This window comes from Sceloporus occidentalis, unplaced genomic scaffold (assembly GCF_023333645.1).
Source record: "Sceloporus occidentalis isolate IW3139 unplaced genomic scaffold, rSceOcc1.0.p SCAF_2, whole genome shotgun sequence".
NCBI classification, from domain to species: Eukaryota; Metazoa; Chordata; class Lepidosauria; order Squamata; family Phrynosomatidae; genus Sceloporus; species Sceloporus occidentalis.
The window spans coordinates 58,120,210-58,132,470 of NW_028316982.1; the positions used below are offsets into that span (position 1 = coordinate 58,120,210).

General features: G+C 42.3%; 1 protein-coding gene across 6 annotated transcripts in view; it reads right to left on the reverse strand.

The window, feature by feature from the left end:
• Nucleotides 1–1,016: 1,016 nt before the first annotated feature.
• The window catches only part of LOC149318389 (delta-1-pyrroline-5-carboxylate synthase-like), a 38,920-nt gene continuing 27,675 nt past the window's right edge, over nt 1,017–12,261 (reverse strand). For 4 of the 6 annotated variants that reach the window (XM_089509586.1, XM_089509583.1, XM_089509584.1 and 1 more), the window contains exons 11-18: nt 9,372–9,471; nt 7,570–7,790; nt 6,947–7,084; nt 4,784–4,979; nt 4,514–4,635; nt 3,424–3,610; nt 3,113–3,208; nt 1,017–1,944 (exon numbers count right to left, since the gene is read on the reverse strand). In XM_089509586.1, coding sequence (XP_089365712.1) covers nt 1,736–1,944; nt 3,113–3,208; nt 3,424–3,610; nt 4,514–4,635; nt 4,784–4,979; nt 6,947–7,084; nt 7,570–7,790; nt 9,372–9,471 — 1,269 coding nt within the window. In that variant the 3' untranslated portion in view covers nt 1,017–1,735. The remainder of the gene's footprint in view (nt 1,945–3,112; nt 3,209–3,423; nt 3,611–4,513; nt 4,636–4,783; nt 4,980–6,946; nt 7,085–7,569; nt 7,791–9,371; nt 9,472–12,261) is intronic. The other 2 variants (XM_089509589.1, XM_089509587.1) reach the window with 1 other exon arrangement.

Genomic DNA, 12,261 nt, shown 5'->3' on the forward strand with positions numbered 1-12,261 from the left:
CCTTGAGTCTCATGATACTGTGTTTGTGAGGTAGGGAGAAAGGGTGTGATGGAAGAAACATCTGCCTGTTCCACTATTGCACACAAAGAGGGCCAGTAAATTGGGCAAGTATATGGGCTGGGCCTGAGAAATCACTGGCTTTAGGAATGGCACAGATATGCATGAACCAGGCATATACTTGTACAGTAAAAATGCTGCTGATGCCTTTTCCCTGCTCTTGGAAAGGAGTTAGCACACAATCAAAATGGACAAGAGGAAAGATTTGAAAAGACTGAGGCCAGTGGGCACCAGATATCAGCTTGTCTATGTCTGTATGTTAGACAAAATGGAGTCTTCATTCTACATGGCAAAACTGTAAAACCAGCTTCTTTCTCAGATAGCTTTGTCACCTGATGTTGGTGTTGACCATATGAACTACACAAAACCACTCACATCCAATACTATAGCTCCATATGCCAGGCAAAAGTGAAGAGTAGAAAACAGATGGAGGAATCCTAGTCATATTTTACTGAAACCATGGAACCTTCTGGAGATGCAATCTGTCATTTTAAAGGTGTGGTACACTCTGGGGAGTGGGCACACTTTGCACCCACCTAAAATTAAGAGGACTGCAAAACACTTTGTATATGTAATGTGTTTTATAAGTAACAACTACCTTGACTATGATGGTCTGAAGATTTGAGTTTTGGACTAAGAATCTAGAAGACCAGGATTCAAAAACCTGCCCATCAATGGAAATCCACTGGATGACCTTTGACCAGTCACTCTTTCTCAGACTTAAAGGCAGGCAATGGCAAACCTCTGTGAACAAATCTTAGCAAGAAAACACTACGAGAGGCTCACCCTAAGCTGGAATCAACATCAAGGCACAAAATAACAAGATCATCATCACTAGATCAGTGCAAGGTAGAGTACAGTCATGCAGTGTAGGTCTCATCATTACATATATGTAACTGACTTGTGATTAGACATACACCTGGCTTATATAATTGCAAACAGAACTGTTAAAATCAGACTGATTTTGTAAGTGAGTTTTATTTGAAAAAACAAGATTGAAAAATATTTTCACTCTCAGGGGAAACAAAATTCCATATAAAATGCATGAACAAAAATATTTGGTACAAATAGTCATAAAAGGGCCATCATGAAAACAGAGATAGTTATTCAATTATGATTATCTCCCCTTTCCACCCCCCAATCAACTTGTAACTGGGCACAAAAAGCCTTGCTTGGATAAATTCATTCATTATGTACCTGGAATATTTATTAATACGGTACAATATTTTAAATAAGACATGAACCAGAAAATCAATTTCACTGCAACCACTTCCAGACTTCAAATCTCCAAAGGAAGCAGAAAGATCATGAATTTCTACTCAATGTCTTCTGAAAATAAGAAAAGCATCAGGGGGAAAAATGTAGAAACTGTTGGAATGGGGAAAAAAGAGGCATTCAGATCAATAAATAGGTTCACTGCTAACCCACTACTTGGAGTGAAGTGAGGACAGCCAGAGTTCTTTTTTTCTGAAAGAGCAAAGGAATCCTTATTATCTGCACCTGCCATCACTTATGTGGTGCTGTCTGAGTGGGAGAAATTACATGAGCTCCATGTCATTACTTTAGGCAAACCCCAAAGTTTCCACAAAACACTGCACTCAGAGAAGTGAAAGTTCATCTCGACTAGGTTCTGAAACCGTAACAGTGTCCATACACATGACATCCTCCACACGAGTGCTCAGTTGATGTTCCTCTGAGGGATGGGAAGGTTTTCATGAAGGTACTTCATGCTCCCTTGCTCTGAGAAATCAGAAACGATGTGGTTCTGCCCTCGTAGCAACCATTTGGTCGTCAACAGCCCCTCAATTCCCACTGGCCCACGGGCATGGATGCGCGATGTGCTGATGCCAACCTCAGCCCCTGCATCACACACAGAAGGGCAAGAAACTGAGTGAGGAAAAGATTCTCCAGTTAATAATCACACACCATGCTTTCCTGTCCAAGTTCTCCCACACTTTAAATTCACCTCAACCTTTCCTCAACCTTCTCATACTGCATTTTAAGCCTTGACCAGAAGGTTTGTTTTTGCCTTATATGTTAGAAGCCTATGTGTTTTTATTTTGATTCAGTACTGTAAGGAAAGCTTAAAGGCCAAGCAGCTCCCTCCTTCATGTCCAACAAGTCAGGTTTTCTTTCCATTAGAATCATCACTTTTGAATTAAATTGTTCTCTGTTCTCCTCACAAGCCCTGACTTTATCCAGATATTGATGCACTAGTTTTTACAGGTTACTGTCAGCAGCTGTTCATTCCTTGCTAACAGTCTCAAAAAACAGAAGTACTATAGTGAATTTAAAAACCTACAGTCTTCAGTAAAAGAAGAACAATGTACACATAGATATCCATATAAATTTGGTGCCTACATGCCACATCTTTAAATGTTAAAAGGGTTAACAGATTCAACTGAAGACACAGTAACATATTATTCACATGGTGTCTTAATCACTAAATACACTAAAGGTGGGTAAAATGAGATCCTCCAGATGATGTTGGGCTGCAACTCTCATCAATAGTGAGGAATGGTGAAAGTTGTTGACCAACATCATTTGGAGGGCCATATTGCCCACGACTGTTTCTACACCTTGTCATAAGTTCCCATAATAGGATAACCTCCATCTGTTGGTCAGAGAGACAAATCAAACTTTCAAACAAGAAGACTCTTCCACTGGGACATCCTAAATCAGTGCTTCCCAAGTTGTCCCATGTGAGGAACCGGGAATGTCTTCCCTAATGGGCCAGAGACTGATACTGTATTTATGCCAACTGGCTACACTAGTTACATTTTTTTTTGGCCTGGAAATTAATCAGGGACTAGCTGCCAATGGTCCATGGACTGTCTGTCAGCCATTTGTTTGAGTAGCACTGCTCTAGATCACAACATTTCTAAAATAAATCAAAGATTTTAAAGAGATCTCAGGGGGAAAAATCAATGATAAGTTTGTATCAAAAGGAAGATCCACCCTTTTGTCCTGTTTTAGTTCAAACTTGTTTCAGTTCCTGACAGACTTTCTCAGGTGGTCTCAAGCAGTATGGGATACCTTGCAAATGCTCCCTTACCTAACCCAAAGCGATAGCCATCAGAGAAGCGGGTGCTGGCATTCCAGAACACACAGGCACTATCCAGATGCTGAAGGAAGAATTCTGCTGTTTTCTCTGAGGAAGACATGAAGAAGAAAAGCCTTAACATGCTCTGCTGTATAACAGAAGAGTGCCAGATGCAGCCACTTAGAAAAGTAATTCTATTGCAGCAGCCATTTGCTTAGCTATCAAACAGCCTTCCAGATGTTTATGGGAGTTGAGGACCAACACATCTGAAAGGTACCAGTTTGGGGAAGGCTGTATTAGAAACAGTCACTTTTGCCACTAACCATTTTCTGTGATGATCACATCTGTATGGGAACTCCCATACTTGTGTATATGTTCAACAGCATCCTGCACACTGTCCACAACTTCAATACAGCACTCTAGGTCTCCGTATTCTGTGCGGAGTGATTTCACCTCTGATGGGCTGAATGTCAGATACGAAGCAAATTTGGGACCCGCATGAATCTTCACCTAATATAAAACAAAAGACAAGACAAGACAAAAGAGGAACATGTTCCTCTTACCAGCATGTTCTACACAAAAGGAGAAGCCATAGAATTAGGAGTTATATGCCCTCAAGGTAGGACTGGGAAAGACGTCTGTCTGAAACAGTGGAGAGCATCTGCCAGTCAGTGTAGCCACTACTAAGCTAGATGGACCAACAGTGTGACTTGACAAAATCTAGTTTCTGCTGCTTCTGAAGTGCTTTTGCAAAAGATTCTCTCCCTCATTCTCACTATGGGACAAAATGTGTTTTACCTGTTTTTCTGAGCCCCCTATTGGGAGACTAACAGGACATAAATCAGATACATGAATAAAACCTGCCACTTTTCTCACAATAGCCTGGTGGAGCAGCTCTGTACCATTTTGTGGACGGCAGGTATTTGATAGCTTTTCAACTTTTCAAAGTCCCCAGCATCTCAGCTAGCAGAGAAGGTGCATTCACACTATCCAACTCCCTAGTTCAACCCTTGAATAATATTGATTACAGGAAGTACCCATCTGCTGTTCTTAGGTTCTGTCCATTCCTGCTTAAGATTCACCAACAGAAGATTCACGTCTCCAAGAAATGTTGAGATGGTCTCACCAGGAACCTGATTTCTCATGTGTTGTGCTTTCTATTTGCCTTTGAGTCTCAATGAAGGTATCTTGGAGTATGCTAAGACCTGGCCCCAAGTAAAATAGATCAAGACACATACTGTACTGTTCTCCAAATGTTATTATAGCGTGAGTTTTCAGCCTACAAAAGTTGGGGCATCTGGAAATTCATCAGAATTTGCACTGCAGTATTTCTTTGAGTTACTACCTCAACATGCAGAAACTTGCCAGCCAATCTCTTGCATTATGTCAAGCAGGCAACTATTTCCCACTTACTTGCTCCACTCGCAACATGTCAATGATCTGGTCAAACACAGGGGTTCTCAACAAATCACGGTGTATCAGCAAGGTCTCCAGTGCATTGCAGGCTGCAGGATATTCACATTTTGAGTCTCTCACTGGATGAAAGACAGACAATTAGTTATACACACAATTGACTGCTAGAGTATCTAAAGCAATTAGTTTAATGAGGACAACATTGACCATTCTAACCCTCCTCCATCCCATCATTCAGCTCCTTTAGAAATAAAATTTCTATCCTCTTACCTATTCTGGTGACCTTCTCAACACTGGCCTCCATGTCCACATACACATGGCAAATGCCTTCACTGTGACCCATTACTGGGATCCCTTTAGCAGCTTTCTGGATATCCCGTACCAACTGAGATGAGCCACGGGGGATAATCAAATCTATCAGCTTGTCTAAACGACAAAGGTCTTCCACCTCCTCCCTGGTATTTACCTGTTAAACCAAAACAAGCAAGTTACAGAAACCTTTTTCTTAATAAATAAGGTACATTAGTAAATATATTCAATATATCTGAACTTCAAAATGAATGACATCCATGCTATAGTATTTCTGATTTCTATAACTGTTTAGGAAAGTTGGACAGTGTAAAAAGCTGACAGGAAGAAAATCAACTCATTTGAAATGTGGCGCTGGAAGAGAGCTCTATGGATACTAAGGGCTACCAAACAGACAAATAAATTGGTTCTCAAGCAAATGAAGCCTGAAGTCTCACTAAAAGCCAAAATTACTAACCTGGCTTCCACACTGCAGAAATAAAACTATTTGACACCACTTTAAATATCATGATTCTATTCTGTGGAATCCTGGGATTTGTTGTTTTGTGAGGTATTCAGCCTGGTCTTTAGGAGAGTTACAGTGATTCACCAAGCTACAAATCCTGGGATTCTGTAGGACAGTCACAGCAGTTAAAGTGGTGTTAACCTGCTTTATTTCTACAGTGTGGCTACACGCTAAATTTTGTCTAAATGAAACTATTGTACTTTAGAAACATGAGATGAAAGGACTCATTTGAAAAAATTATGCTCAAGAAAGTCAAGAGCAGAAGGAAAAGAGGAAAACCACATTATTGGTGGGGTGATTCAGTAAAAGCAGCCACAGCATTTAGTATGCAAGACCAAACCAGAGCAGTTAATAAGAGGGGCTCTTAGAGGACTCTGAAGCCCAACTTGTCAGCATATAACAACAACATGAACGTAAGGAAAAGCTGTGGTAGCCCAGGTCTATCCAGAAATCATTGGACTGCAACTACCATGACCAACAGCCAACACAAGCAATGGTATATGATAGGGAGGGACAACAGTAAAAGGTTAGGGGGCTCTGCCCATTCCCATAAAATCCTTTTAAAATTGCTCTCTAGAGGGCATTCTCACCATGTTTTGAGCCCTTCCTGGGCAATTTTAAATCCAAGAAAGGTCTTTCTTAAAAACAACAAGACGTGACCTGAAGTTACTTCATGTTTACTTCTTCTTTCCAAAAAAGGCCTCTTTGGGCCTAAATGGTCCTAGGGGACCTTAAAGGGGGTTATAATGTTCCCCACTCCCTAGCGGGCACTTGAGGTCAAAACATTTTTTGAAAAAAATTGCAAAAAAATTGTTGACCTCTGGGGGGCGGGCAGGGAGTCTCCAAACATGGTTAAAATGCCTTCTAAACTCCCTACAGGGCATTTGGGGGGAGTACAAAAATGTTGACTCCATAGGGGTCCCCAGGGCACATTTTGCCAACATTAGTATAAGATTATAGGAACTGCAGTCCAACATCATCTATAGGGCCACATATTCCCCACCACAGAATAAAAGCAAGGAATGAAAGTAAATATAGGAATGGACAAAAACCCACGTTAGGGAAATGCCCAATCATTTTATTGGAGAACAAGCAGTTGGCTAAACATCTGGACTGTAGAGCAAAGGTAACTTCTGTCAGAATAGCACATATATACAGTCATAGAGGAAAGGTTTATTTAGAAAAGTCCTGAATGGACTAGAGTTTCAGATGTCAAATAGTTCACATATCCATGCCCAGTCCAGAAAAGCTATCTATAGTAAATGAGCCAGAAAAACAAGATATGCTTTGAGTATTCAAAACAAGGAAAAGAGGATACCTTCAAGAATGTCAAGTAAGATTTAATCAGGCCAAAACATTTCAATCAGAAGAAAGCTTCCTCCCATGCAATAGATACTGTAGGTCTTATTTGCTTATTACTATAAAATACTTTGTGGGATTATTTAACCAGTTCTTTTGTCTCAGACAGTATTGCACAATGACCAAAGAAATAAATGCCTATGTTTAAAAGAACTGAACATATCGATTCCCTCCCCTTCCCCAGGAATGGTGTCTAGTTGTGTCACTTCTCACTCTTCTGGTGCTTTCTGCCCCCACCATGCCCTTTCATAGGTACTCACGAGCTGCACTGCATCCTTCACACCATGGACAGAAAGTGCTTCTTGAGTCAAGTGGTGAAGGATTTGATTACTATTTGATGCCTCCTTTCCTCCTTTAAGCAGTAAGCCATTTCCACTGGCAATAGCCAAGGCCGATACCTGTTAGAAGAAGGAAGAGAGAGGTAGAGATAAAATGACAGACAGACAAAGAAGAAGATCTGCATTATGGAACACCTTTGCAAATGTAGCAGAATTTTCAGTTAGAACTTTTGCCAATCCAATAACTTCCATATGTGTGGGTCTACAACTTCCATTACCCCCAGTTAACAGAGTGAAAGATACACAGCTACAGAAACTAGCCAACTTGCAGCTCTTGCTGCTAAGAGGGAGAGAAAATGAATTTAAAAGGTAAATATAATGGAGAATAGAAGACAATATATGACGTAAAGTACACAGTATCAAGCTTATTACAAAAATCAATCAGCCCAATCAGATCCTAACTACAACTTACAAATGTGTGTCACCAAAATACTTCAATATGTATTATTTCCTGCCCTAGAAGAGCAAAGAGGAAAGCCGACAACAGAAGTTCTTTCCATTCTAAAGAAAGTAAAAACTCTACATTAGCTGTTGGTTTCACATACCTGGGGAAGACAGTCAGGTCGGGATTCAAAAATTACTAGTAGGACCCCGATAGGCACAGTCACTTGCTCCAGCTCCAAATCCTTTGCAATCCGTGTCCTTCGGAGGACCCGGCCAACACTGTCCTGTGAAGATGCTGCAATCTGGCGTAAACCAATGGCTAAACTATTCAGTTTGGAAGTTGACAGACTGAGTCTCTTCAACAGAGGGAGAGCTAATCTCCCTGAAATGGAAGCAGAAGTCAGGATACACGTTATAAGGTTGCCAGTCTTACCATCAAAGCTAACCAACAATTCAACTAATGGCTCAAAATCATAGCTTCACAACATCAAAACAAATAAAAGGAAGGAAAATTTGCTTCTCTTCTGAGCAGGGGAAATTCATTCTCATACTTGGAAGATACCTCTTGCTTAATTTAGATAGCCACAAGCTCATACAAAAAGAGTAACAAGTTGTGGTAATAATTAGATCGAAGCCACAAAATTCAAGAGTATGATGGCAGGGGTTATGCCTAAGAATTTTTTTAATACAAAGTGACAATATTCAAGAACAAACACTGGAAAGAGAATCTGTCACATCCCACTCTTCTTTACATTCTACGTTTTTGCTGGTCTAATCAACTTCATTCAAAACTTTAGGCAAAGAAAAATTCTCTGAGTTTGCAACTACAGACAAGCTTGGTACACTGTGGCTGGAAGTATCGTTCCAAATGGGGAAAAATATCAATAATCTTGTTACAATAGAGTACTGCATTCATGTCTTGCTTGTGAGTTTCCATACACAACTGGTTGGCTATTACAAGGAAAGAATGCTGGACCAAATAGGGCTTTGGTCTGACAGAGCATGTTCTTCCTATGTTCCCCCCTTCATTTAGTCCCAATGGACTATGTAGCTAGGCCAAGAGCCAAATGAATTTGGAAGGCTTCCCCTCTTTTTTAGAAGACAGTGACATCTTGAACAGCATGGCTTACTGGTCAGAGTGTTACAAATGATTTCCCTTTAGCTGGTAGCTCATATTGGGAATCCTTTTGCCCCAATAACTGTAGCTGGGGTTGATTGAGGGCTGCAATATGCACACACGCCTGCATACATTTGAGCCTGCACACTCTTTCACTCACTTCAAATGGCAAGGATGGTAAGATTTAAATCTCGCTATCCCTGTACTGGCAGATCTAAAGATGGCTGGGGCATGGAGATTTCCACATGTATATGGAGACTTCTGCCTACATGTGATCCCTATGGAAAATGTGTTTTTCTGTAACTATTAGTGACCGAGAAAACAGCATTCTCACTGAAAATTGCTAAAGTATGTGTAGAATCAAAAGTTTCCAGTTCTCCTGCCCTAAGATCATTTAGTATTTCTTTCTCCACTGTCCAGCTAATCAGATGGATTAGGATGAAAAGCAGCTAAGGGCCACCATCAGCCTATTATGGGTTGTGCACCTTTAGTTTATGGGAAACACTTTCTGAAGAGTTCATGGTTTCTGTGAGGTTTATGGAAATCAACTTCTGTAGAGTTATACAAATAGCCTGAATGGCTCCATTTAGTTCTAGTTATTTTGAATGGAATAGATGGCATATGGGGAATTGCCCAAACAAAACAGCAAATCACAAAGCAGACTTTCCGACAGATGTGTCCACTACGAGCTTCAAGGATTTCTTCACCCAGTCACTGAAGACTACTAAAACTATAATTAGCAACCTGAGATATGTTCATAACTCCTTGGCATGATGGGAAATTGTCATCAGCTCCAACATAGTGATGCAGAGGTGTATTTAAACTTCTTTATCCAGCACATCTTACCTTTGCTCTCAGCTTCTTCTAGATCCTTTTTGTTGGCCTGAAGAATCTCTTCTCGCTGGTCTGTCAGAAGGTCAGCAAGATGATAGATGATTTCTGCTCTCTACAGTAAGATACACAAGAAACCATTAGACTTTACTGTGTGTGGAACCAGTTCTCTCCCAACCATACTGACATCACAGATATAGTACTCTCCCCAGGTCACAGTCCAAACTCTAGGGATATTGCTAGGCCCCTTGGCTAATCCTTAAGACTGTTCATCTAGTTTTCAAACATGTGGCTTGATGTTTATCTAACCAGTATGATCTGCACTCAATTTATTTCCCCACTTTCACAGCACCTTCCTTAGAAACCTGACCTTGCCTACCCTTTTGTTTCTAACCACATGATGGTGAAGAGGCCTGATCTTTGGAATCCAAGAAAGACCTGGATCTTGCTGCTTGAACTACACTACTTGCTGAGACGATATGCTTCATATTATCAGCCCTACACACTTCAGAATGTACCAACCCTAATACACCATCAGGAGCCTAAAAATTCACAATTTCACAGTTCCACTAAAGCAGGAAAACAAAGGTCTGAGCTGCTAGTGGGTCAGCAGCCATGGTTAGAAAATCACATTCAGCTCAAGGGATCATAGGCTTTGGAGATCTGGTCTGGAGGTCAACTTTCAACTGCTAGTCTCAAGTATATTAGAACCACTGAATTAGCTGTTGAATGATATGCAAACATTTCTGTAAACCCCACTGATTCAATGGGTCTACTATAGTTGGGATTAGCAACTGGATTAAGGCTCTAGTGTTAGTTATCATTTTGAGGGGGGGAAATAGTTTTCCATAATTATGCTGAATTGTATGCTTAAACTATACAACTGAATGCACTAATCAGTCTTAACAATAGGAAATGAAGGTTGGTTTTGGGAATTACGTTTGCAAATTTTCAGAGTGCCTTTTTCTTCAGCCACACACTGGAAGAGCATTTCTACCTGATTCCATCTCTATGGGGTTGTTCCCACTTAAGATTTGAAACGATTTAAAATACAACGTTTTTAATAAAATCGATTCAAAATAACACTGTTCTTATCCCGCTATCCGAATCGCTTTGTTCATCGTTCCCATCTGGTTATTTAAATCGAAGTTTTTACCTGCAAGCGTTCCTACTTGGCATGAAATCGGTGTTTAAATAAAGCGATTCTTCTCCTCCATACCTTATTTGGAGCTGTCAATCAATAGTACCTCAGAATGACGTAACGTTAATCCGGAATATTTGGAAGCGATTTATCTTTTGGCATCGTTTCCATTTCATTGACTGTTTGTGAATTTAGCGAATTTAGGAAACCGAATTTAGGAAACCCAAGCTCTTTCCAGAGGAACTATGGGATAGGTTTTGCATGACAGCATCCCCTCTTCATGTCTCCCAAAAGACAGCCAGGGAGAATCCCTTCAGAGAGCCCAGAGATCAATGAAGGAGGCTGCTGGAAAAGCAGGGAGGGAGCACTCTTCCCAAAGATTCTCTTTCCAGGGTTGGAGGAGAAGGCAGATTCCATTTGAGAAAGGGAGGGAGAAAGGCTCTATTCCCCCCCCCCCCATTGATCAGAGCCCTTCCTTGCCTGGGCGAGATCAGATGCCTCCTCGCGAGGAGCCTTCCCTTCCCTGCCTGGGCGAGATCAGATGCCTCCTCGCGAGGAGCCTTCCCTTCCCTGTCTGGGCGAGATCAGATGCCTCCTCGCGAGGAGCCTTCCCTTCCCTGCCTGGGCGAGATCAGATGCCTCCTCGCGAGGAGCCTTCCCTTCCCTGCCTGGGCGAGATCAGATGCCTCCTCGCGAGGAGCCTTCCCTTCCCTGCCTGGGCGAGATCAGATGCCTCCTCGTGAGGAGCCTTCCCTTCCCTGTCTGGGCGAGATCAGATGCCTCCTCGCGAGGAGCCTTCCCTTCCCTGCCTGGGCGAGATCAGATGCCTCCTCGCGAGGAGCCTTCCCTTCCCTGCCTGGGCGAGATCAGAGCCCAAGCGGGCAGGGAATGCCTCTTCGAGAGGAGCCTTCCCTTCCTGCCTCTCCTCCGTTAGAAATGGGTTCTCCCCACACAGAGGGGAGGTTGCAAAAATAAAAATAATCCTTATCTCTTATTGAAAGACCACAGCGGACAAAGGGGTGAGGGAAGCAAAAATGGCACAGAGATCAATGGGAGCACAGAGATCAATGGGAGAGACTTCTGGCAAAGCGAAGCTCTTTCCAGAGGAACTATGGGATAGGTTTTGGAGGGCAGCATCCTGTCTCCCAAGACAGCCAGAGAGAATCCCTTCAGAGAGCACAGAGATCAATGGGAGAGGCTTCTGGCAAAGCGAAGCTCTTTCCAGAGGAACTATGGAAGAATCCCTTCAGAGAGCCCAGAGATCAATGAAGGAGGCTGCTGGAAAAGCAGGGAGGGAGCACTCTTCCCAAAGATTCTCTTTCCAGGGTTGGAGGAGAAGGCAGATTCCATTTGAGAAAGGGAGAGAGAAAGGCTCTATCCCCCCCCATTGATTAGAGCCCTTCCCTGCCTGGGCGAGATCAGATGTCTCCTCGCGAGGAGCCATCCCTTCCCTGCCTCTCCTCCGTTAGAAATGGGCTCTCCCCACACTGAGGGGAGGTTGCAATCCACCGGGGGAAGCCTTGAGCAGCCGGGACTTCAGGTTTTTAAAGCGCTGAAGAGATTAAGCGCCTGTAAACCATTAAAATAAAAAATAAAAATAATCCTTATCTCTTATTGAAAGACCACAGCGGACAAAGGGGTGAGGGAAGCAAAAATGGCGACAGCCAGACGGATGGGGACAGAAAGGGCAACTCCCCCAAGGCCAGCCCCATCGCAGTCCGCTCCTCCCATTCATCTAACGCAATTTCAAAGGCTGTCGTTCCT